Source organism: Alosa alosa, chromosome 15, assembly GCF_017589495.1.
Source record: "Alosa alosa isolate M-15738 ecotype Scorff River chromosome 15, AALO_Geno_1.1, whole genome shotgun sequence".
NCBI classification, from domain to species: domain Eukaryota; kingdom Metazoa; phylum Chordata; class Actinopteri; order Clupeiformes; family Clupeidae; genus Alosa; species Alosa alosa.
In genome coordinates, this window is record NC_063203.1 from 12,334,570 (window position 1) to 12,361,466 (window position 26,897).

The following is a 26,897-nucleotide window of genomic DNA, read 5'->3' on the forward strand; positions in this document are numbered from 1 at the left end:
GCTAATCATTTACAGGCTCACTGTTGGCACACCAGGCCACGTGTGTTTTTTTTAAATATCAAAGCAACATCCTACAAAAGGATACACTGTAAATATATCTTATAAATTAGATCTCAGTCTACTTGGATCTTAGAAGAACCTGAATTGAGGACATAATCCTGGCTCCACCACTGCCCCTGCTGTGAAACCCTTTATTTGTGCGAGCAAATCAGCGCTAGCATTGCCGTCCTCTCCGAGTCTCTCAGATGTAAGCTGCTGCTTCATAATCTAATGAGAGAAATTCTGTTGTTGTCAAGGCGATAGATTCTGCAAAGCAGGATTTGCATAAACTACAGAGGCACAGGAGTGGGAAGTCAATCAAAGCTAAATAACACGGCAAAGTCAACCATAATAAACAGTGTTTATTTACAAACACAAAACAATAAAAACAATAAATGGCTTCATATTTTGCTTTTCCTTTGTACAAAAAGGTGTATGCTCATATGATACATACATTGTCAAACACAACATATACATACCTATAGCATACATCAACCAATAAACATTATGATAAGGTGTTATGGACCTACATTTGGGTTGTATACTATGGAGATTATTGCATTATAATGATGCACGTAAGGCAGATATATGCTAAAAATAAAATATATGTGTAGGGTATATAAAGTGTGTAGGGGGGGCACTCCACAACAACAACAAAGTCAGTTTTCTTTTCTCTTTGTCACAGGGCACACTACCACTAGAACGTCACCAACCAGCAAGATGAAAGTCAAACGAAAAAGCACTAATTCAAAAAGAGTTACTTGACAGTGATACAGAAAGAAAAAATATTGGTCCTTTAACTTTTTTCTTTTTTCTTGTTTGTTGTTGAAGTGGTTGTCCTTAAAGTCGAACTGCTTTAGAAGCCAGTCTGTTCAGACAACACAATTGTTGTGTGGCTGTGCTGCGCTTCTTCTCATAGTCGTAGGAGGCCCAGGCGTCATCGTACGTGAGGAGCCCTGTGACTGTCAGGGCATGTGCAGGATCTTGCCTTTAGTGTGTGTCCCTGATTTATACAACAAACAGACAAACACACACACACACCTTTTGTTTTTTCACTCTCAATTCCTCTGCCTGACACACAGCTTTTCTCCAACACAAAAAGAGACAGGCAGACACACACACACACACACACACACACACACACTTTTTGACTTGTGCCTCTCGTGCTTGCTTGCTCTGCCTCAGCGCCCGTGGCTGTGTTTTGTCACTTCACAGCCCTCTCTCTCTCTCTGTCCCTCTCTCTCTCACACTCTCTCTGTCTCCTCGGCTCGTTGCTCTAGTACGGGTACTGCTTCTGCTTCTTCCCAGCAAAACAGGCCAGCCAGGTACACAGCAGCATGGCAGACGCCGCCCCCGCACCCGTGCAGTAGTACGCCCAGCCAATCTGACAGGAACCTGGAGAGAGAGCAAGAGGGGGGGAGGGGGGGAGATTCATGATTCATTTTATATGAATTATAAAGTGTGGCAGAATCTATATTTCATCAAAAACCTGCCCTTTCCCGCTGTGGCGTGGGCATGTATGTAATATCAGTACATGTGCGGGACGTATGGATGTATGCATGGTGGCATTAGACAGCTCTGCGAGCTAAATGCATTGTGGGGAATTTATATGCCTGCTGCATTGTGTGCAGGTAAATTTATAACTGAATGGGAAATTGCCACAGCTTCCGCTGGAGTAACTGGTTTCATGGTAATGCAAGTTCCATTGGGATAGAAGATACATAGTGCACACAAATGCATACATACACACGTGCTTACACACACACACACGCACACACACACACACACACACACACACGCACACACACACACACACACACACACACACATACACGCACACACACACTCATGCATGCATGCACTCACACAAAGACACACAGACACACACACACACACACACACACACACACACACACACACACACACACACACACACACACACACACACTCACAAATATAAACACAAGGTGAACTTTTTCTGAATTTTCTTCCAGGGCTCTGGGTTTTCTCTGCCTCGTGTTAGACATGTCTATCCTTGGCAGATGTCACTAAACAAAACAAAACTGTGGCTTGCTGGAAGAGATGGACTGCAGAGTTGACGTGCGTTACTCAACAAAGCATAACATATGTTTACAGTCCTGGAGGTTCGCACACATACGCTAAATTTGTCACTTCTTTTCTTCCCAAAGGGAGAAGGAATGAGAGAGAAAGAGAGAGAGAGAGAGAGAGAAGACAGAGCTTGGTTTTCAACTCACTGCACCACTGCCACTATGAGAGGAATGAGAATATACACACAGTTTTCAAAGAGAATCTTGACATGGAATTTACTCGGGGTGAGGCTTCCAGCTTTCAGCTGTGAGACTATATGGAGACACTAACAAACCCAGCAATGCAATGGATGAAACAAACAAAAACTTAACAAACAGAAAGTATTAATGCTGTTCTAGCTTTTGTCCTTGCACCAAATTACCACACACACAGTCCCCAACGGGTTTGTCGTAACTTCGTATCCAGCAGTCTGGCTCCAAGAAAAAAATGACAAGCCAGTCAGATCTTTCCCTGATGGTTCTTTGCACTCACGCTAACATCCAGGCTAGCAATTACAGCTGTTCTCTGGGGCTTCAAGCTGAATGGTAATGCCCCTGTTCTGATGTCCGCAGAGGGATGGACTGACATTTGCTGACCCTTTTTAGTTAACTGTTAAGCTTGAGAAAACTGGCTAAGGAGTTCTTTGTAGAAGGAGTGTGTGTGATGCTGGTAAAGGAGCCAATATTTGTCATAGCTGCACAGTGCTCAGTGGGCCGGGATGAGAGATAGAGTCTGTCCGTGCACTGGCAAGGGACCCAAAAGCAAGAAAAATTCTGCTGAGAAAATACATTTCTTATGTATGCGGGAGGTTGAACGGAATGAATAAATACAAAAATGAAAAGTGTTGCCGGAAATAAATCACCTTTAATGAAGGACTATTTCCCTCCCTCCAAATAGGATATGTGAAGTCGTAACCCCTGTCAAAACTGCACTGTTAATGATACACTAAATAAAGGAGATACTCCCTCCCCTGATTTTCTTCCTTAAAATGATATAACTACTTTATTTTCAGAGAACCGTTTGTTTTGAATATTTAAAACACTGCTTTCATTCCTTTGGCAACATAACAGATCTATGAAAAAAAGACGGATGCCTTCATATCTTGCTGTGCCACAAATAACAATCATAGGGCAAAATGTCTTTTTTCCCTCCTGGTTGTATGCATGAAAGTACAGACAAGACTAAGATGATGATGACGATGACGATGGTGGTGATGAAGATGGTGAAAAAGAAGCAGAGAAACAAGGGGCTGCAGTGGCGTGCGTAGCACCTCTGGGGTCTATATCCCTGGGGTTGAGCACAGAAAAAGATCAAAGTGCTTCCCAAAGATGTGAGCCGAACATCAGAGCATGCCAGAGCTTCCTTTGTAAGTCTTATTCCACCCAGACACACACACACACACACACGTTCCCACACACACGTTTTATGCACACACCTGCACATATGCAGACCCATGTGTACACACAGGTTCACGCTCACGCTCTGTTTTTATTTCCTATTTATGGATTTCTGTGGCAACACACACATACACAGACCCATCTGCAGCACACATGTTAAACTCAAAGGTGCACGTGCACACATACGCGCACACACACACATACAGATGCACGCACGCACATACACAACACATACACACACACACTGATGTGTGTATGCATAGGCCTGTGTGTACCTATCCTGCACTTAGTTTTCAATAAGACAATAACAGTTGTGCAAGAGGTTTTCTTATTAATTGTGTTCTCACTGGGCTGAACAAAAAATATTACGGTATAAAAACACATTTTGACAGTTTGTGAAAGTGTCCACAAAAGATAGACAGCTCCCCCGTGTCTGAAAAAAAAATAACGGCTGATATGTTTATCTGTGTGATTCTTCACAGTTCTCAACTGAATTCCACTGACACATATTATAATGCTGTCAGCCCGTCCTTCAGATGTCACCACTAATGTTGTCTGGTCCAGCCCAGGGGCTCAGCAGCAGGTGAAGGACCCGCGGATCACATGATGTGTTTCCATTATAATAAGATCTGCTCGCCTGAAGCACAAGGCCTTTCTCTCTCATGAGAGGGAACTGACTGAACATTGGAGGACACCATTGTAATACTTCAGCACAATGATAAGCCAAGGTGTGTTCATGCATTGTCCTTGTTCCTGCTGGACACTATAAGATAGTTGGAGGTCATTGTTTTCCACTAATCTATGCACCTGAAAAGAGTTTTGTTACAGTTAGAGATCGAGAACAAGTTACTTTTTCCCTTTTGTCTGTCTTTCTCCTAGCGTTTTGTAGAATCCCTTTCATCTTTCTACGTTTGATCACGGTTGATTACCTTGATGTGTTTGATGCACGAGCACTTGGGCTCAGGCTGACTTGGTTTGTTTTTGTGTTAGTTTGCACTACCTTTGGTCTTTTATCTGCTGATGTGAGGTGCCGTGTTGGTGGTGGTCTTACCCAGCTGGAACTGGTCCGATCTGTTGTCGCAAGTCTGCTGGACCTCCTCACTGTCCCAGCCGAGTGGGTAGAGGGCACATCCAGAACCGATTAACAGTCCTGAGGAAGAGAGGGAGAGGGAGAGAGGGTGAGATTTTAGATGTGAAGATCATAACGGTAAATTATGCAAAAGCTCTAGCAAATGCCTTTGGGCCAATGTGTGCTCTTCAGCAGCCGAGACTGGATTTCAGACCCCCTCTTATACAAAACACACACACACACACACACACACACACACTCACATACACACACACAAAAGCCGTTTATCTCCCATCCAAAGCTCAACTTTGAACAACCCGTGACTTTACATGGCCGAGATGATGGATAACTTCAAACCCACGCCCATGCCACCTCTGTGAACCCTGCCTGGCAAGCATCCCCCTTGCTCTCTCCAGCTTGCCATCATGCTGATGCAATGCCTGTCATCTTTTTCATTACGGCATTACGTCTCGGAGCCCGACGTCTGGGGCCAATATACTGGCCCCTCCGTTTCACACACACACACACACACACACACACACACACACACACACACACACACACACACACACACACACACACACACAGCCATGACACTGCAGCACCGCAGAGGTTGATCTAAGGGAGCGCCTTATGTGTTTCTGGCAGCCAGAGGTATCAGAACCCCCAAGGTGTGTGTGTGTGTGTGTGTGTGTGTGTGTGAAAGAGAGAGACACGCTCTTTGGGGCGAGTGGGAGCTGCAGCTGGAGGCAGAGAAGTGCTGGCCTGTGGGTCCCACGGTAAGTGGCTTTGCGATCACATTAGCTTAATCCTCGCCAATTTGCCTCTTGCCCTGCTATCAGTCTGGAGGAGACGAACAGTTAGTGGGGCACAGGGGATGGGGTGTGTGTGTGTGTCTCTGTGTGTGTGTGTGAGAGAGAGAGGGTTTTCTCTTTTGTCCGAGGTGGGGGTGGGGGGTGGAGGTGGGTTTGGACTGATTACCCCGTCAGCCAGTGGCACGGCCTTACTGCAGCCGGTCACAGATAACGAGCTGGAATTAATCGTCACTGTCGCTTTGCCGGGGAACCGGGCTCAGCCAGCACGCGTGTGAGTGTGTGGTGAGGGGGTGCTTTTTTGCCTACACACACAGACAAACACACTCACTGTCTCACAAATGCACATGCACACTCTCACACTCTCTTTTAATTGCTGACTCTTTAGGTGCATTTCCCAAGCAATTTTCAACTATATACATGTGAAACACACACACACACACACACACTCTCCATGACTTTTTCACAAATACAGATAACACATACTCGCACTCATTTAAACTTGACTTCGCACACACACACACACACACACACACACACACACCACACTGGGGATGGGGTGTGTGTGTGTGTCTCTCTGTGTGTGTGTGAGAGAGAGAGTTTTTCTCTTTTGTCCGAGGTGGGGGTGGGGTGGAGGTGGGTTTGGACTGATTACCCCTGTCAGCCAGTGGCACGGCCTGCAACCGGTCACAGATAACAGGCTGGAATTAATCGTCACTGTCGCTTTGCTGGGGAAAGGGGCTCAGCCAGCACGCGTGTGAGTGTGGTGAGGGGGTGCTTTTTTTGCCTACACACAGACAAACACACTCACTGTCTCACAATGCACATGCACCTCTCACACTCTCTTTTTAATTGCTGACTCTTTAGGTGCATTTCCCAAGCAATTTTCAACTATATACATGTGAAAACACACACACACACACACACACTCTCCATGACTTTTTCACAAATACAGATAACACATACTCGCACTCATTTAAACTTGACTTCGCACACACACACACACACACACACACGCACACACACAAGTTACCACCCAAGAGCGCTACGGTCCCAATCCTAACATGCATAATTTTACATCTGCCAAAGTAATAGCATGGCGTCTTCCAGCACCTGTGCATTCATTTGCATTAAATCCTGAATTCAGACTGCAATTGCACACTCATTAGAAACACAAACATCCAAAAGCCCACCCTACAAACACCCACACGCCATAATAAACACAGCCAAAGCTTTCCGAGCTCCAAACTCCAAGCTTTCGAGCGAGGAAAAGCGGAAGACTGCACTTAGAAGGAGAAAGAGTGTGTGTGTGTGTGTGTGTGCTTCTGCGACAGATCTGCTATCCTGCTAATTCATGAATGCCGCTCTCCAAATCCCACAGGGGGTTCATGAGGCATAGATAAATAACCACACACCATGTCTATTTGTGGAGGGAGTCTGAGGAGGAGGCATCAAAACTTGCGCGGTACGCTGAAACTCTCCGAGGATTTGCGCGAGAAGCAATCATGGGGTGTGGGCCCAATTATGTTTGCACAGTGGCGAAGATTTAATGCTGACTATCTTGGAGTCTGCTATTTCTCCCCGGGGAAAAAAAGGTGGGGGGCTAGAAAGCACACAGTGTTGTGAATCCCTTGAGACTGGTGCTTACTGACTGGGTCCCTAAAACCAGCCAGTTTGGATTTGGCAAGTTGCAACAACTGTACCACTAACCACAGTGTGTTCCCCCCCCTGGACTCACCCCCCCCCCCCCCCCCCAAAAAAAAAAAAACTAAAACTAGTTTTACCATGGTGCCCCCCCCCAAATTGGCTGTTGCGTGCACTTTGCGCTGCCTCATATCTCAAGACAGGCGCTCTGTTTTATGGGCCAGAGCGTATTCTCGCATTCGCCCGTGCCGGCAGATCAATACACATAAATCACTGACGTTTCCCCATGAATGGCTCCCATTCTTTTGACACCAGTCGCCCCTTTTTTTTTTCAAGCCCGCAATTTGGATTAAAATCAATGTGCTGTGATTCACTGACATTTCCTGATGAACACTGAGAAGGATTCCCTGCGTGCCTGACTCATTAAGGGTAACGGATCAGAGGGGAGAGAATATCGCTGCTCTCTCCGTTTCTCTCCCTCTACCCCCTGTCCTTTCTGCTCTTTCTTGTGTTCTCTTGCTTTTTGATGTAGCGGAGGCCTTTCTTCGCCATCCACCCTTTCCCTAAAATCAGTGCTCTTTCAGAGGAGGTCTGTTTTTGATGTGTGGATGTTCTCTGCACTAAAGACACAGAGAGGGAACTCTTCAGCATCAAAGGACTAGGGCTTTTTCTTGGTGGGGGTTCAGTGAGTGGAGGCTGAAATGCTGTTGCCTACGTCTCACTTGTAGCTATCCTGTTGAGTGAGAGGAGAAAAGGTTTTTTTTAAACAGCATTTTTTGGGGGGGTGGGGGGGATTTGTTATATAATCCGTTCATCTGCTGAGAGACGAGACTGCAGTCTGAATTTGTAGCTGTTAGGAGGGGCGCATGTTGTGACGGTAATGTATTCATGCTGAATATTAAACAAAATCATGGATTCTCTTTCAAGTTGTGAGCAATGCCAGGAAGATAAGGAAGCATGTAATCGGTCTGAAATGCCTGAGGGCGATGCGAGTGAAACAAAGGCAAAAGGGAGGACGGCTCGGTACCCTTGTGCAGAACTTCAGGAAAAGAGGGACAGGAGGAGAGAGAGGGAAAGAGACAGGGAGAGAGGGAACAAGAAATAGAGAGAGAGAGAGAGGAAGAGGGGGAGGGAGTGGGAGGGAGGGAAAGGGAGAAAGGGTGAGAGACAGACAGTGAGAGCATCCAAGTCAGCCAGATGGCACAGGAGAACGTCCTACTCATTCATTCCCTTTCACCTGGTGCCAGACACTAAGAAGAGAGGCGAGGAAGGACAGGGCAGATAGGTAGCTCATTAGGATGGGACGTCACGTGCCAAAACTTTCATCCGTCCTTCCCCCTGCCTCATCATCCAGATGCTTTATTCATGGAGTCGACTGGCACAAAAAAAAACCCCCAACAGTCATTAGTTTAAAAAAGTCAACCTGTCACAGCAGACATCTGTGTGAGTCAAGTATCTGTTAAACAAATCAAGCTCTAAAACAAGGACAAAGGAAAACACTGATGTATCCAAAAGGAATGCTATGACGTAATGACCCCAGAGTCTTCTTGTTTCTTATGGTGACTCCTCACGCTAAGCTTAGCAGATCTCCGAGCTTAAGTCTCCACAGCAGTGTTCCATGTACCATATACAGTACTGTAGGTCTTAAGCACGTGCTAGCCCACTCCGCGGCTTTGCACTTAAATAAACTCATGCCGTTATGCAAGCAAAGCTGCATCAGTCTACCCTTGAAAAAATATGTAGGCATGCAAGAAAAAACAAGAAGAAAAAAAGAAAAAAAAAATGCGTCCACACCAGGAGTGTGAAATGAACGCTTTGCCGCCATACCAAGCGGGCTGCCTTATTCTGCGCCTGCTCGTTTCAGCAGCCTTTATAGCTCATACTTAAATCTACAGAAATCCCATCCTCCACACTTCTTATGTGGGTTATTGAGAGATGGAAAATATGAGGTGATGGTGGATGGTGGTGGTGGTGGTCGGTAGTGAGTGATGATGGGTAGGGAGGGTGGCATGCAAGGAGGTGGGAACAGCCACCGCACACATGTTTATGTGCCAAGATGCCAGAAGGGGGGGGGGCGAAGGGGAAGGGGCACAAGGGGCCGGAGGACTGGTGAGAACAAGGCCAGTGGCAGCGAAGCGTGTTGCAAGGTTTTTTATTTCTTCCCAGGCCACTTCTGTGACTGCTTCGCCTACACTGCTACACTGCCAACGTGGACAATCTAGTGCTGGCACGGACGTCAGTCCCTCCTCGCTGGTAGCCTACTTCAGGCCCCGTGCGCCTCTGAAAGGGCTTGAGAAAATACTCTGAAGTGATAATGCTTTCACGGGACACCAGCCGAGCATGCTTTATTTGTCAACTCTGAAGAACATCATATATCATCAGTTAGAAATCCTGGTTCATCATTTCACACTTTTTTTTTTTTGGACCTTTTGACTTTATTCAGTGTTTTGAGACATAACACTAGGCCTATACAAAGATTATTGAGGCAATAGGCCTCTAATAAATAGACTAACCTAGTTTTCAAGTTTCCATTATGATATGACATTAGGTCATATTGCAGAGGGTTGTTTTTGAGGCATTACCGCTAAAATGTAACCACTCCAGAACCCCATTTGAATGTGGTTGTGTTTTCACACATCTGCTCAACTGTCAACGAAAACAACACAGCTGAAGGTCTTCCAGTCAGTCATTCCGATCCCATCAGCGTTCGGATCAGCCTGCAATTAAGAGTGTCGAAATGGGCAACAGCCGGAGCCGCCGCCGTTAGCAATGCCACGCTGAGATGAAATGTGTTTGTTTCAGGGAGGGTTTGACAACTGCAAAGAGGTGCTTTGGTTTTCAGTAAAAACCCTAAACAGGGCAATGAAAGTTGGGTGTCATAAATCCACCAACCCTCTACTTTTGACCCTTTGGTAAGCAGTTTTGTGGCTTTAACCAACCCCACACTTTCACATTAAGCTCCCAACAATAGCTTTAATGCTAATATCTAAATTACTACCATAAGTACTCATGTCGCGTTTTAACTTTCGCACAGAATTGATATGAAATCAATTGAGCAAAGCCATACCGGTTTTGGAATTTTCTGTGTTAGTATGCTACATTGATTTCCGTTATTGCGCTGCTTACCGTTCCCCAGTCCACTTTAGCGCGTGGGCTAACTCGGGCGGTTTCTATAGTAACCGGCCTGGCGGAGGGGATTGGTTGATAGCTGTCCAGAAGAATGGTCTGAGTGGGTGGTGAAGAGGATGGAGAGGATCGACTGAGCGGATCGCTCTCCGTCTGCCTCCTCTCCCTAGCACTCGTCTGGCCAGCTGAAGTTGGAGCGAATTTTCCAAGGAGGAAGGGGTTCAATGCGCATCAATAGCGCGTGTGTAAAACCAGTTCATCATCTGATGTGCAGGTTCCATTACTGTTGGCCATTAGGCAGGGGCTCGATATCTCTTTCAGCGTCTGCCTTAATGAGTCTTTTTTTCCCCATTTAATTCCCGCTCAGATGTCTCTGATTGCTTCTCTCGCCATCTCTCCCTCTCTTCTCCTCTTCTCTCCTCTCCTCTCCTGTCCTCTCCCTCACTCCATGTTCATTCACTCGGCTCCAGTCTCGAGTCAGGAGCCTGCCGCTCCAACCAGTAATTAAACACTCCTCAAACACTCTGCGAATACAAATCAGAGTATACCCTTCTCCCGAGGGGGGATGTAGTGGAGTTAACTTCAGGTGATTGAATGGGTTGTTATAATTACAGACGTGGTGCCAGTGCCGGTGCTGGCCGTCATGTCCTGTCGGCGCTAACCGCTAATTTTAGGCTAATCCGATTTTATTACACAAATAACGACACGTCATTAACTAATATCTATTACATGAACTTTCTCGTCTGGTCAGCCTGACCTGAAATGGGTCATAAAAAATCATTGTTTCACGTGGACTTTTAAACGTGACAATATCCCTGTTAAGCTTGTTGATCCTTGTCCTTGTTCGCAAGAGGCGATTTGAGTATTATTTCAAGTGGCTGGAAAGTATCTATTTTTACGGCCCCTTACGGGGAGGATGTTTGAGCTGTGAGGCAGGTGAGATCTTCATCCAGCTCAGGGGCTAGTTTGGCCCAGGTGGGGGCTGCCCTCTCCCCCCTCGGCCCCTGCCAAGGGCCCCTGCTGTCTGAATGCCAAAAGCCTGTCCTGTGTGAAACCCTCCAAAGGCTAGAGTGGGAGTGCCCTTTTGTCATCCAGTCCTCGTACCCATCAATGGCCGATTCAGGAGTTCTGTGCCCCCGGATCCACGCCCCACACAAAGGCATTCACGTTTTATTATTCAAAGGGCCCAGGGGGAAGAAAGGAAGGGCAGGGAGGAATAAAGGAAAGGAGAGAAAGTGGGTCTGGCTGAGGTTTTGGGTGATGAGAGAATGGGGCGACTTGAATGGTTTGGGTCGGTGCCCTGCTTGAAGGAAGACCCCAGGCTTTTTTGGAGAACTGGTGAAAGAGGAGAGAGAGAGAGAGAGAGAGAGAGAGAGAGAGAGAGAGAGGGGAGAGAGAGAGAGAGCGAGAGGGAGGGAGAGAAAGAGTGAGAGAGTTAGAAAGAGAGCGAGGCAAGGAGAGGTGCTAAGATGACAGCCCTATAAAGCTGAGCAGGAAAAGAGAAACAAAGTGGCAGTTAGATATGAATAAACCAGCCAGGCAAGCTCTGTCTATCCTCCAAAGATAGAGAGAGGGAATGAAGGCTATATAGAGGAGAGACACAGAGAGAGAGAGAGAGAGAGAGAAAGGGGAGATACAATAGACAGGGGAGTTAGAGAGAAAGGGAATGACTGTGAAAAGATAAGAAAATTGAAACACCCTACTATCAAGACTTTGCATGAATATCAACGTATCAGGAGTGCTATTTGACAACAGCTCAACAAACAATGGCTGCTTATCAGATAATAAATAGACTTGGTTAAATTTTATATTTCATATTTTTTCATTTCAGATATGAAAAAGACGCATTCATGCATGCAGTTGTCTAGACACAACAAAAGCTTTTTAATTCCCTCTCTCGCCCCACAGAAAAAGGAAGTTGGAAAAGAACATCAAGCAAAGCCTATTTAAGCTGCATCCTTGGAATTCTGAGGTTAGTCACATGCACAATGTAAACTCTGACCTCCGCCATAATCCTATTTAAACTCTGCTGAATCCGTGGGTCTCAAGCAATCTGGTTCAGGGCATTTTATTGTTATTTTCATTTTTTCTTTCCTATCAGGAGTCAGGAAACATTCCCATTTTTTGTTCAAATGCCTCCATGCAATTCAAATGAGAAGAACAGGAGCTTTAGCCCATGACAACCATGATCCAATACATCTGGTCCATTACATACTGTGATTATGATCATGATGCAAAAAAAGCAATCACAAGTTTGTACGTGGCTTGTCTTTCCCATAATTATCTGAGAAAATTAACTTTTTATCAATGCTTCCCTGTGCTGTTAAATCCCTTTTATTCAGGCTCACCCGTTCAATAAGAATCAGTGTCAACTTCGCCAATGTGCTGTGCCTATTCACAAATGTTTTTATTACTGGGTATTGCCCCTTTTTCAGTTTTAACTGGATCAAGGAGGTATCTCCATGAGGAGTTCTGCTCCTTCCCAATTATCGACGTTGAATGTTTTTCTCTAAGCCCATGGGAGCATGCAAAGCATTCTGGGAGGCCGATGAAAAGGATCTGAAGGTTGAAGAGTGGTGGTGGTGGTGGTGGGGGGATGGGAGGGAAACATAGGGGAGTGGAGGAATTGGTTGATAGGGAGGTGTGAATCGGTGGGAAAGTTTTGGTGGGCGCTGTGGGAAGATGCCTCCTGAAAGCTGAATGGTGGATATCAGAGTGATTGTGTGTCAAAAGCATGGGGTGTTTAATCTCTTCTGGCTCTGAGGACTAGCGAGGTTTTTTTCTCTCTCTCTCTCTCTCTCTCTCTCTCTCTCCCCCCATCTCTGACTCAAACAGATCTAATGTGTATTTATACTGATAACAGCTGTCCACACCACTCTGGGAATGGGCTGTCAGCTTCCAGCTTCCACAATTGGAAAGGGAGGTCACGGTTCGACAGCATACAAACAGCAGATTATTTATTCTCTCTTAACTCCTCTCCGTTCAGCCTCCATTTGTTAAAACCAGACAGGGTAAAGCGCTCGCCTCTGTTGGTGGAAAGCCACATGGTTTTACACTCAAATGACAGCGAGGAATTCCGAGTTAAAGATTGGCAAATCAATTTCGTGAGAACAACATGACCCCCACCCTCAAAGAAGTCTACGGGGTCAGGTCACACTGCACTGCCCCGTGGGCCTATGTCCCACTGGGATAGAGCCATCGTAGCCTGCCACATGTAACCAGATACCCGTTAAGAATGACCAAGACATACCCCCACCAATCACACGGTCAAAGGATAACACAAAAGACCAGCATATTACTGTGCACCATGCTTCTTCATTTCAGAGGGAATTGTTAAGCTCTGCATATGAACCGAGAAGCGAGATTCCCCACACTTGTGCAACCGACCCCTTGGGAATGTTTGAACAAAAAGACGCAAATCACTTTGACCCCGAGCTTTGTGTTTCACAGAGAACTAGTTAAAAAGAAAGAAGGTGGACATACTACACCCCCACACACACACACTCTTGTGTAGAGAAGAAGCACAAAAAAGCCTCTCAGAAACATCTATTCTCTTGGTGTCAAAATGGTGCTCTATTCCAGGCAGTGGGGGAGCATGGCACTGAGACAAACAGATATTGACAGTGCCTCCACCAGGGACCAGTGTTCACGGCCGGGGTGACACATGCTCAATCTGTTCTATGTTCCAGTGTCAGTTCCTGCAGTCCCCCCCGACCCACCTCCGTGACTCCTCCAGCCCAGTTACAGCCTCCTGTCGGCGGGCCGGTGAGCGGAGCTTGCTGGGTTGCCTGGTCCGCATCGATCCACTTCCTGTAACTCGTCAGGGGCTTCTGCGTTCGATGGCAGGGTTTATCTAATCAAATACTTAATGAATCATCCAGTTTGCCGTAGGGGCCAGCAATGAATTAAAACATCAATTAAGGTGGGAGAATAAACTTCCGCCTGATTGCAGACAACTGTAAAATGAGTGCGCTGACAAAGTAATTTAGAGTCTTGGCTAGGTGTACGACTCTTTCAGCTCGACTGTGGAGAAATAAAGGCTCCTGGTGAAACTGAAGGGCCTGGAGAAAATGAACGGAATGTTACAGCAACAGCAACAACAGCTGCAACAATCATAGCCATCAGTTTGTAATCTTGGAATGTCAGAGGTGGTACTGCTGGCCTGCGTGGGATTTAATTGACAGCTTCCAGATTAAAAAAGAACAAAAAAAAGAACACAAGCCAAAAGAACTAAGACCAATTGAGTTGCTAGTGCAAAGTCTAGCAAGCAGACTTTGAATGGTATATGGTACTGCATTTGTATGGTAAAGAAGCCATGAGAATCACACTCCTACTCTCTTCTCTCTCTTCTCTGTTCTCTTCTTTGGTTGGCCTGAGGCAGTCATTCCTGCCCTCTGAGCATATGACCAGACCACCACCTCTCTCTTCACAGCGTAGGCTAAATGGCAGAAGTCAGATGGGAACGAAAGAATGTTTTTTGAGGGGGGGACAGGAATGCAAGGAGGGCCTGTGAGAAACATCCGCCTTTCCACTTTCCTCGCTCTTCCCAAAAATAAATATGCAGGCTCTTTCACAAGGCTAATTTCATTTTTAAAAACATCTGTGTTGGGTGCCACCAAACCCAAAAGAAAGATATACTGAGAGAAACAGAGAGAAAGAGAAGCCACGGTGTATTGTGGGGAGCATCGGTTGCATCGGTTGCATGAGGACAACATAAAAAGAAAGTGGTGAAATGACCCAGTTTTGATTGACACCTCCACACAGTGGAGAAAAGTCATGGGCAAAGACTCCTCCTTATCGCACCGACTATACTCCTCAGCCAGTCATTTCATCTGCCTTAAAAGCACCAAACCTCTTGATGCTTGAAAGGTTTACAAAAGAGAGGTGGTTCAAAGCGCGATCACTATAAAGGACGTCGATTTTGCTGAGGAAAGGTTTTTGGTAGCGGGTCCACGCATTTCCCATGACCCCCACCAGGGCTTTCGTCAGATCGTCTCATCTGAGTGAGGAGTATAATGTCAGGAGAATCCGCCCCCTACTAACTGCCAAAGGCGATGTGTAAAAACAGAGAATCCAAGTAGCTCTGGTTTGAAACGTGATGGCAAGAAGCTTCCAGAGTCCTCCTGATACAATGGCCGACCTGCAGGGTTTGTTGTCTTCAGAGCTCGCTGCTGTTTGCTGTGTCGGGGGTTTTAACCATGCACCTCTGCATCATGAATACTGATGCGGTTCATGTCAGAGGACCTCCACCCCGCACAGGTCATTCGCCTCATCCCATCCCTACGTCCAGCTGAGCTCTCCGCCCCTTATTAGAGCTCTCCGCCTCTCATTAAAGCTCTCAGTGCTTGAGGGAATTAACAAATAAATAGATAAATCATAAGACCCAGCAGAAGGTAACGTTAGGCCTTTCAGCAGACAATCAATCCTGCCTCCCTCTCTCTTGAATCAGGAAAATGTATTCCAGTCAGCGTGAAAGGGCCTGCATAAGACATCGCTTCACAGGAGATGCTTCATCATTAGCTCAACAGGGCTCCAAACTGCAGGGCTTTTCGCAAAGAGGAAAAACACAATCGCATATGCAGTAAGCATTCACTTCGCTTTCCTTTGACAAAAGCCAGCCGGGGTGTGCGCCCCTTGGGCCGCTTGTACCTGCCGTCTGAGTACGTTGAGAATGTCTGAGCGGAGCGGAGCCAGGAACTGGTGAAACCCAAAGCAACGCCTTGGCCTGTGCCTGGCTGTGTCTGGTTTTTGCCTTTGCCTGTCCTACTGGAGCGTGACTGTTAGCTTCTGCGCCGATCGGAGTGATGGCTTTTGGCACACTGCTAAGTGTGAGGACTTGAGCAAGGAAAGAAGGAGAAGCTGAGAGGAGTTCATTAAGAAGCATCAGATAGATAGCGGTAGATAGATAGATGGACCATTGGACCTCTGGGAATCAACATGTCTGCTTATCCCAGCAAATGAAGACTTTTAACAAGTACGTTTGTGTGCTTCCACAAGACAAGGCAAAAAAAATGGTTAATAAACATACTGTGGATAATGAGATGTTTTTATTGTTTTAAATTGATAGCCCTAAGCTTTTTAGCTATGCTGGATTGCATAACTTGTAAAGGCTTGGCATCCCGTTAAATTCCCGATACCCCTAGGGTTTGCACCGCATTGTGCACAATGAGTTTTCTTCTTTTAGCTGTAGCCATAAGTCTGCATACCAAGTCAAGTTTTTCTTCCAAAAGCCCTGCCTTTTTATTATCATCTAAGTCCTTTCTGCTTCCCTAAGCTTCTTTTTTACTGCACGGGTGCCACAATGCCTGCAGAAATGTGTATTTGGCAATAAATACTTCTTAAGATCACTGAAAGATAACCAGATAGTTGGGCCATCTGAGAGAAGGCGCATGGAATGAATATGCCTCATAGAGCAGTGTGCTGGAATTGAGTTTAAACTGAAACAGGTTGGAACAGTAACTGTGAATTCCTGTGGGGCTTACGGCATTGGTGGCTTGATTTGTTTGGAGTACAAATGCTGCGCCACAGGACCTGCTTCTCCCCAGATGAAAGGGTAGTCCGTGGAAAACCATCACATTCCATAGGCCATACCGAATAAATAGGACACACACACAACACACACACACACACACACAAATACAAATACACATAAAACAAAATCAAGATGAAAGCTCCCCGCTTATTTTTTTGATTTGCACAAAAAAGGTGTAAAGCCACAAGCCATGTGGCCAGTGGTGACAGAAACCTTTTAGAGGTCAGCTCTGATATGAAGTGAGAGAGAAAGAGAGAAAAGGAGAGAGAGATTTGGGAGCTCATGCTGTGATGTCCCGAAGCAGACTATAAGAAAAACAAACACATTCTCTCTCAAAGAAACCTTAAACACTTAAAGAAGCCTTAAACATGACCGAGGACACTTCATGGTCGAACTACGTAAAGAAATTGTTTGCAGTGGCGGTACATATGACAGGGCTTCAGAGATTTACCCCCAAAAATCTTTTGGTGGGGCCCACATAATTACTTTGAATGTTCAAACACACCCAGGCAGAGGAGAAGGGACAAAGAGCTGAGAGTTTTAACTGCTAGAGAAAATACAGGAGTCTAATAATAGCAGAAAGTCAGTGATGAGACAGAATGAGTAGGGAGAGAAGGATAGGGAGAGAAGGATAGAGAGAGGAGAGAGAGAGAGAGAGAGAGAGAGAAAGAAGGGGAAAGAGAGTGGTACAGGAGAGTGGTACGGTGATTTCAATTTCAGGAGGACCTCTTTAGAGATCTGGCATCATCATTAACCTCTTTACTTTCAGGCAGAGGTAACTGCTCCACCATCCCTCCCCGCAATACACATCTCCCTCTCCATCTCTCTATCATGCACACACACACACACACACACACACACACACACACGCACACACACACACAATGACACACACGCACACACACACACACACACACACAGCATTCCCCGTATTGTCGGATCAAGCTTTCATGAGCCCCAGTGTAACAGCCACCCCCAACACCCCCCTCCCCCGCCTGCTGCCTCAACACTTCCGAGACCACCCGTCCAAGCGCCTAATTAATCCCGCTGCAGATTGACCCGAGAGACGCTCCTCCTTTCCCCTCCTCCTCTCTTCTCCTCCACTGACTCTGGATGGATCCTGACAAGGATGCAGCCTCACAAGGATGCAACCTCCCTCAGGCTCCTTCGAAAGCTCTCTCAGAATGTACACACACCACCCTGTCTTCCCCCGTAACAACATCCCCATTACAGTGCCCCAACCAATCCACACCAAGCTCAGAGGAACCTACTTCACAAGGCCACGAAGTCTAATGACGAGGTGCGGATGACCGACTAGCGGTGGCGGCTCCTGGTTTGATCTTTGCAGGTAGCGCCGGAATTCACACCGATGCTAAGGAATGCAGGTGCTCATTACCACTTACCATGACACTCCAACTGAAGACTGCAGACCTTGGGCTGCACACAAAAATGCAGGGGCAAAAAAAAAATGCCTGAGCCTGATCCTAGGTCACATTTGTAAGTCACAGCCCAGGAGCATTATTTGAATTAATCTGAATTATTTATGGGGGTGGGGGGGATTGGAAAGTGCAATTAGGCCTTGTCTTCTAGCGCTTGAGTGACATGGTGAGTTATGCCAAATGAGGAAGGCGACCCAAAATGGTGAATGTGACAGTGCCGTAAAACATTTGGCTGTTTGCTGTGGTGCATTCCTGTCTGTCTGTGCCTACCTCCACCACTAATTATGTGTCATTACTATCCATCAGCTAGCTCCGGCTGCTTCACTGTGGACACACACACACACACACACACACACACACACACACACACACACACACACACACACACTGTATAGACATTGTACACACATACACATGCACGCACTTTTGTATACTATACACATTCCGACCAAAATGTTTCTGACCACAGTGCTAGACTTCACATTGGGCATTACACGAGGAGATGTGAGCTTCCCCTTTCTGTTCAGGATGACTGCTGATGTCACCTCTATGTTATGTGCATTGTTAAGGGAAAACAAACATCTGGATGCAATTTAGCCATGGCGCAGCTCCTGCCATGCAACGTGAGAATCCAAGGAGAAAATTACACTCTACACCTAGGGAGCCCGGCTGGAGATCCCAATCCAGCAGACGAGGGCCTCCAAAAGGAGAAAGAGAGAAAGAGAGAGAGAGAGAGAGAGAGAGAGGGGGGGGGGTAAGAGGGATAAAACAAAACTCCAGACTAGTGTTTGACTGGTGCTAATTAAAAGCCTCTATGAGAGCCAGACACTGAACAACGCCTAGATCACTGGCCGAAGCAACAAAGCACATTGTTCTCTTTGGGTGTGTCCCTGCCTGGGTTTTCATTTGTGTTTGTGTGAGTGTGTATATGTGTGTGTGTATGTGTATCGCTCCCCTTTTTTGCCTGGAGAATGGAAATGAAAAGCAGGCCATTATATGAGTAAGGTATGGAGAAGGCAACCTTTCCACTCCAGTGCTCGCCGAGCCCAGCGGAAACAACAGCGCTAATTACGCGCCCAGTCAAGCAGCGCCCTCGTCTTTGCAGACGGAGAGTGGCAGCATTAAATAGCCCCCCCCCCTCCACACACACACACCTACAAGCAGAGAGGTATAAAACAGAGAGAGAGAGCAGAGAGAGAGAGAGAGAGAGAGAGAGTGCAGAGAGATAGAGGGTAGAAGGGGGAGATAAAGAATATGGAAATGAAAGAGGTGCGATAGCTAGATCTACAGATATACACCAAACCAATGTGAGGGGTTGGAAGGGGGAGAGAGAAGGAGGGAGAGAGAGAGGGATGTGGATTAGGTGGTAGTGAAGAGCAGCCCGGCACCAGCAAACAACAGACCCCGGAGTGGACGGCGATCCGAGTAAATCCTGGAGCTGTGGTGATGGATGGTGGCATTTGGGAGTGCGCTGGCGGGATAAGTGAGCGTGGCTATGAGCTGCTGGGTCTGCTGAACGCCTGAATGCTGATGGATAGCAGCGAGCGTGACCCCTCCCGCCCTGTCATGCCCGCCGCCTCCATTGACATGGATGTGCTGGTTAGGAGTGGAGGGGAGAGGGGAGACGAGGAGAGGAATGAAGAGGAGAAATATGATGGATGGAGAGAGAGAGAGGGGTGAGAGAAGGAGGAGAGGCACCTTGGGAGAAAAAAAAGGCATTCTTGTTTGCCTTCCTTAAGCTGAGGGTAGCTTGCGGTGGGGTAAAAAAAAAAACAGAACATTTTTTTCGCTGATTGTGCAGATTACCATCAGTTTCCTCCTAACCTGAAAAGATCTTGTGCATACAGAAAAGCAGTTTGGATAAATAAAACCATCCAAATGAGGATGCCAGTTCCAGGACTGGAGAAGGCAAAAATATATATCCACCAAAACTGTTTTCTCTCACTTCCCCCGCCCTCGTTCAGTACACCTCCCCTCCCCTTCCCTCTCTATCAATCTATCTCTGTCTCATTCCCTCTCTCTCTCTCTCGATCTCTCTTTCCTACCACCTGCCATAACTCTCCGGGCCACAAAAGGAAATTCCCACCTTCATATCTGCCAGCATGTGTCTCTACCTCTCCTCCCATCCTCCCACTCAAAATAAAAAAGTGTCTCATTAGTATGCCACGCAATCATTAGTCCACCCACCCACCCACCCATCCTGCCCATCTGTGGGAATATAGCTGCCTCCTTGTCGTTGGAGAGGGGTGAGGGGGAACAGACACTCCTCTTCTCCACATTTAGCTCAATGTCACCCTGGCCCAAACTGCTTCAGCACACGAGGCGAGCCCATCAGCCCTACACCAGAGATAGACGGCTGTATATTTTATTATGGGGTGAGGTTGGTGTGAGAGGTGGTGGTGGTAGTGGTGGTGGTGTCAGTTTCTCTTTGTAGGCACAGCGGTGCGCGCGCGCGTGTGTGTGTACATGCTCTCTTAAACATGGCTTATTGGGGCTTTCTCTCCTCTGAAATGAAACTGCTGCGTAAAAAGAAATCGAACGCAGCTAAAGAAGTGAGAGATGAAGGAGGGAGAGGGAAGGAGGGAGGGGGGGGGCGAAATTGCCACCTTTTCTCTTTGCTGTTGATTTTTTTCAATTTCCCTCATTTTTTTCTCTCTTTTTTCTTTCCCTCTCGACGCCCCCGAGACCCCTCAAGCAATCTGTCATCGACGGATGAGCACCGCTCTGCGTTTATAAAAAGGGCTGCCTACTCTCCGTGCGCATCGTAAATATTATAAGTAAGATTCCAGTTAGCTGTGCTCCGGCAGTCCATTTCAGGCCTAAGATATTGTGGACTTGACCCCCTTACCCACCCCCTACTAATGCCCAACCTCAACCCCTCTCGCCCCCACCCCCACCCCAGCCTTGGTTAAAATCAATGTGGAGATGAATGAGCACCTGAAGGCTGGGGGACACCTTGTTGAAAAGGAGCGCGGGCCGCTCTAATGGTTCATAAGTTACGCGGCGGGGCACACGAGGCTCCCCCGTGAGCGGCCCATGAATCATTCCACCGGGAGGCACTTTACACACACTTCAGCCAGTTTAATAAAAGCCACTTGCAGAGAGAGTGGACGGGTGGAGGTGTGTGTGTGTGTGTGTGTATCTCTGTGTGTGTGTGTGTGTGTGTGTTTGTGTGTGTGTGTGTGTTTGTGTGTGTGGAGGGGAGGGGGCCTGTCCCACTCGAGTGCAGCACCCCCCAATAAATCAGACGATGAATTGGTTGAGGGGGTATAGGGTGTATGGCTGCACCCCAACGCTGAGGTACAAGCCAACACTTCCTGCTTCCAGATAACTGCTGTTGCCGAGCATAACTGCGGGTGTGACTTTTTAAACTCAATGTATCTTTTTAAAGTCAATGTATTTTTTTTTCAATTTGATGAACTGAGGCCATCAAAAAGCTGGCTGAGCTGGTCTTCGAAGTTGCAAAGATGATGTGGTGATTAGTCACAGGAAATAGGTACAGCCACCAGAGACATTTCTTCTGGTACTTAACACTCTTTATTGTTGGTGTGCCACTTTCGTTGAGACAAAGCAATTTTTCCCGTCTTGTTCGCTATTCCACGACAGGAGCTTTACAAATGGCAGCGATTTTGGCAAAGTTTATCTGTAGACGACACGGACCTGTGGGTCTAATTCTGTGCTTCTTTTCTTCAGTGCGAGGAGAATAAGTTGTGGATAACACAGAATAGAGAGAGAGAGAAACACTGAACTCTACCCACGAGGTGTTTCAAATGCACCCCACCCCCCACCCCCAAGAGGAATCACATTTATATCCGCAAGCTTCCTTCAGTTATCCTTCACCACGCCAAGGGAGAAGAGGAGTCTTTGATCACGCACTGTAACTCAAGCAGGGGCAAAGCAAGAAATGAGGGCAAGGGGAAGTCTCGCCTCGACGCAAGAGAGGCAGATATGTAGACGGGGGAAAAACAGGATGCTGAAGGAGAGAGAAACAACAGAGCTGGGGAGAAAACTAGGACGCGTGTGATTACATGATTGGACTAAATACCACTGTTGGGACTGTAGGCTGCTGAAAAAGAACAGGTCAAGATGTTTGGCGCCATCAAGATGTGCCAGGGTGGCAGAAAAAAAAAACAGCTGGACAGACGGATATGGCCTCGGTCGGTCCTGGGTCAAGCGTGGCCGGACATTGGAAGCGCGTCGCCACTAGGTATCAATCTAAAATGGAGTCCAGCTGTCGAGCGATGGTTTGTCGAGCGCTGCTTTCCGCGCTGTTTTCCTGAGCGCCGTGTTTACTTGTGTTGACGAGCCAAGAGCAAAAATAGGCTTTCCCTCAGCAGGGGGGCCAAACCACTTCCCCTTTCAAACGGGACATGCTTCCTCTCCTGAGGACAAGCATAGCATACACACACACACACACACACAAATAAACACACAGACACACGGACACACACACACACGCACACAGAAAAACCCACTCAACAAAAGACAAAACAAACAGCAAACAAACTAAATCTACGCAGCGTCCTCTGTGGGCATGCACTGACTCTAGCACCTGTGCCAGGCTACCAACGTGCCCTCCTACGGACCAGCCAGAGACACAGGCTGGCGAATGCCAATGGAAAACATGAGAGGCGGCATGAAGCACGAGAGGGGGAGATGCTCTGAAACTTCAAAGACAGGAAGTAGATCGAGGTTTACAACCTTATTACAGTGTTTTTGTCCCTTCGATTTTCCAATCGATAGCTTGGCAGCATAAAAGATGAAGGAGGCTGAGTAAAACAAATGCGCTAGAAACAGAAAAAGAAATACAGAAAGAAAAAAGACTGTTGAGGAGAGATCAGGGAGAGTTATGGGCGAACGAAAAGAAAAGGAGGGAGAGATAGAGAGAATGTATATGTGTGTGTGGGTGTGTGTGTGTGGGGGGGGGTGAGTATGTATTTGTGCATTTGTGTGTGTGAGTGAATGTGTGTGTGTGTGTGTGTGTGTGCGAATGTGTGTGTGTGTGCATTCGGGAGTGCTGCCAAGTAGTGGGCACCAATTACTGCTGAGTGTGGTGGCGGGGGGATTAGCGGCCCCCTCTGGGCACAGATGGCACCACGCTTCTCGGGGTGCCCGACTAAAGGGCACATTCCACAGCGCAAGGGGCCCAGCCTGTCCTCAGGGCCTTCTTAATATTCCACACTTTCCAGAACCATCTTTAACGAACCCCCCTCCCCATCTCTTCATCTCTCTGGCTATAACCAGCTTCATCGGCCATCTCTAAACCATTATATTGTAGCATGCACGCCTCGTGATGGAGCGAGTGTGTTATCGGAGGCGATCGGCGAGGAGGCTTGAGAGGGGGGAGTGTCTAACCAGGTTAGGAGCTGCCAGCATCATTTCGCAGCCGTGTCGGCCTGTGTCGGAATTCAATAAGATACTTGTAGCGCGTGGGGTGGACAGTAGTGGGGGAGGGGAGGACAGGGGGGAGGGAAATAGATGTTATCGCTCCTGACTCTTTGTGAGGGCTCTAAATCAAAGGCTGGGGTGTGTGTGTGGGGGTGGGGTTAAAATGCCACCCACGCGGGGGGTTGGGGCAAGATGAGGGGTTAGTTGGCAGGGGAGGATGGAGGGGAATGAAATGCAAGGCCATTTGTCTGAAGAAACTCAGCGGTCAGTGGAAACGTTACGATGGTTGTAATTTACACTTGAAGGTCACACTCGACCTTGCAGCGCCCCTCCTCTCCCCTCCCCTTCTCACTGAACTCATTCTCCTCCTCCACTCCTCTTTTTTTCCGTCTGTCCGCAGGCCTGCGGTGCCAGTCTCTCTGTTTTAACGTTGTGCCATGTCAGAACATTTCCTGCCACCATAAGGCTGTGCCCCCCTCGGGCCCTGGCAGCGCTACCTGCTGCCATATGGCAGGGACGCAGTCCGCCCAGCCCTGTGTGCCTCCTGGGAGCTCTCGCTCTCATTCACTCTCCCCCTAACCCTCTCTCTACCTCTCTCTCTCTACAGTACCTCTCTCTACCTTTCACTCTCCCCCTACCTCTCTCTCTCTTTCACTCTCCCCCTACCTCTCTCTCTCTCTTTCTCTCTCTACCTCTGTATTTTACATAACCTCTTGTGCTCTCTCGTTATCTTTGACTGTACTTTTCGGTGTCTCTCTCTACTCTGTACTTGGTCTCCTCTTCTCCGCTCTGTTGTCTCTGCCAGCACCTCTTCCCTCCTCCCTCGCCGATGTGACACCAGGAAGCGAACGGCACGGCACGGCACGGCTCAGCACAGCACAACACAACACAACACAACACAGCACAGCACAGCACAGCACAGCTCAGCACAGCGATCATATCCATCACCCCTCCTACGTTTCCCTCCCTCGTTTTCTATGTCTTTTGTGTTGTTCCACATCCAACACCCCCGACCCCCGACAAGTCCTCTCCGCTCGAGCTACAGTAAAAGCACTCGGGTGGAGGAGAGGTGGGCGGTGTGGAAGAGGGCATGTCGGCATTTGGGAGCCTCTCCAGATCTGACGCGGCTGTCCCCATGCCAGCGAGGGTGCTCGGCGTGCCAGTGCTCTCATCTCGGCACAACAAATCACCCCACCTTCCCTCTCCCCCCCCCCTCATCCCTGATGAGCAGGTGTAACTGACACGACCACATCCACTCTGTCATACAGGGAGAGTGTGAAGGAGAACAGCAGCCCCAGAAGAGAGAAAGAACAAGAGAGAGTGTAAAATGCTTTAAGCGTGTTTCAGTGTGTGTGTGTGTGTGTGTGTGTGTGTGTGTGTTTGTATCTGTGTATGTGTACATTTGGGCCCATGTTGATAGTCTTTGTGAAAGTTTGTTTGAGCTTAGTAAGGTGTGTGTGCACGTGTGCATAAATGAGCAGGGGGAGATTACGTGAGCGAGATCCTGCTCATCTCTGACGTCGGATTAACAAGAGGTTTTTGTGCATGAGCACGTCCAAATGTATACAGACATGCTTTGTGTTTACACGTGTGTGACACCAACATGCATTGTTGTTTACCTAACCTGTGTGACCGGATACTGAAGGAGTATGTGTGCCTGTATGTGGCTATAACGTGTGTTATAAACTCTTCCCTCTTCCCTTGTGTGAGTCTGTGGAGCATGTGTGTGTGTTTGGAGTTTGGTGAGGACCCTGCGCATGGTTGAGTGATGACGGTTCTTAATGTGTCGGTCATAAATCGGGGCGCAGCAGGGCGAGTGATGAATTAAATGCACCCCCGTCCTCTCAGGGGACCCTGTAGTCTCTGCATTACATGTCTTTTTACAGCTTCTCTCCTGACGCCATAATTGATCTTCACCAGCCACCCCAAAAAAAAAAACCACACACACACACACCCACGATCGGTTGCCACTGCCGCCGACTGACCACATTGAGGGGGCTGCTGCTGCAAGGAGGAGACCTCTTCTGTGGGCCGGTAAAAAACGATTTGTTTCATTAAAGAGATTTCATCTGCTGATAAGCTCAACAAAAGCAATAACATGGCCCGCCCTTGGGTGTCTATTAAACAATCAATCACGCGATGGTGGCATAGCGCTTACCCGCTCCCCTCCGCCGACTCAACCCCCGTCCCGTCTCCTCTCTACTCCCCTCCCCCACTGGCCTCCTCCTCCTCCTCCTCTTCTACTCACTTATCTCCTCTCTTCTCTTCATTCTTTTCCATCCAATAAGCTTGTTGTTGCCTCTCTGGAGTGAGACACAGTGTTGAATAACGCTGGTGTTGTCGTCTGGCCTTTGGAAGTAGCCACGGTAACGGATGCTAAAAACAGTCAGCGCATGCTTTTTTTAAACACGCTGTTTTTTTCCCTCTTTTATTTGTATTTAGTCTTTTTTTAAAGGCTGTTTTCACGCTTGACATCGGAGACGAAATGCAAAGTGTGGAAGAATGTCTCGCTTTGGCTCGGACCACAGTGGTTGGCCCACGTGTGTGTGCACGTCGTCGTCTGCGTTGCTCTTTTTCCAGCTTTCACGCTTCCTTCCGTATGTTTTTCCCGGCATATTTATAACTCGGGAGCCTCATTTAGAATCGGTCCATCTGGTCTCTCTCTCTGTGGGCACGAGCACATGTCCTTTTTCCCTCTCTCCTGTGCTTTCACTCATTCCCTCCCTCCCTCACTCCCTCGCTCCGTGTCTCCCCCCCCCAGTGCATTTCGTCCCGGAAGATAGAGGGAGAGATAGCCGAGTGTCACTGCACTCCCTCCAATCTTGCCAGCTCACAAGCTGTCTGGCATGAGTGTGTATTCATGTGTGTTTAAGTGAACAAGCTACAGAAGTGTGTTGGAAAGCCTGAAGCAAAATGAGAGTGAGGGAGGGAGGGAGGGAGAGAGAGAGAGAGAGAGAGAGAGAGAGAGAGAGAGAGGAAAAGAGATAGAATGAGGGACTCAGAGGACGAGAGGAAGAGGGGGAGAGAGAGCAAAAGAGAGAGAGAGAGAGTTGGAAGCCCCTCGTCTGGCAGGCTGTTTCAGACAGGATGGTAGACATGGTTCAATTAACACAGCGATTTAAGTGCACATGAGCGTCTCTGCCTGCATCTGTGCGGTAGGTGTGAACAAATACTTGAAAAGGACGCTCCGCAGCCGCTAGCCAGCCACCTACGTCCAAACTCCTGCGCTAACAAAATATCCAGAGCAAGACAATCTGACTATCTGCTTGAATGGAGACACGCACTCCTCCATGCTCCCAGATTAACTGAACCGTGCAAAAACCCTCCCCAAACGAAGAGCGCCGAGGTAGATTTATGTGTCCC

At 47.7% G+C, this 26,897-nt stretch overlaps 1 protein-coding gene across 1 annotated transcript in view; it reads right to left on the minus strand.

Moving 5' to 3' along the window:
• Positions 1 to 383: 383 nt before the first annotated feature.
• Positions 384 to 26,897, minus strand: part of LOC125308817 (LHFPL tetraspan subfamily member 6 protein-like) — a 51,674-nt gene continuing 25,160 nt past the window's right edge. Inside the window, 2 exon segments of the mRNA XM_048265424.1 lie at positions 384 to 1,434; positions 4,576 to 4,674. Coding sequence (XP_048121381.1) covers positions 1,316 to 1,434; positions 4,576 to 4,674 — 218 coding nt within the window. The 3' untranslated portion in view covers positions 384 to 1,315.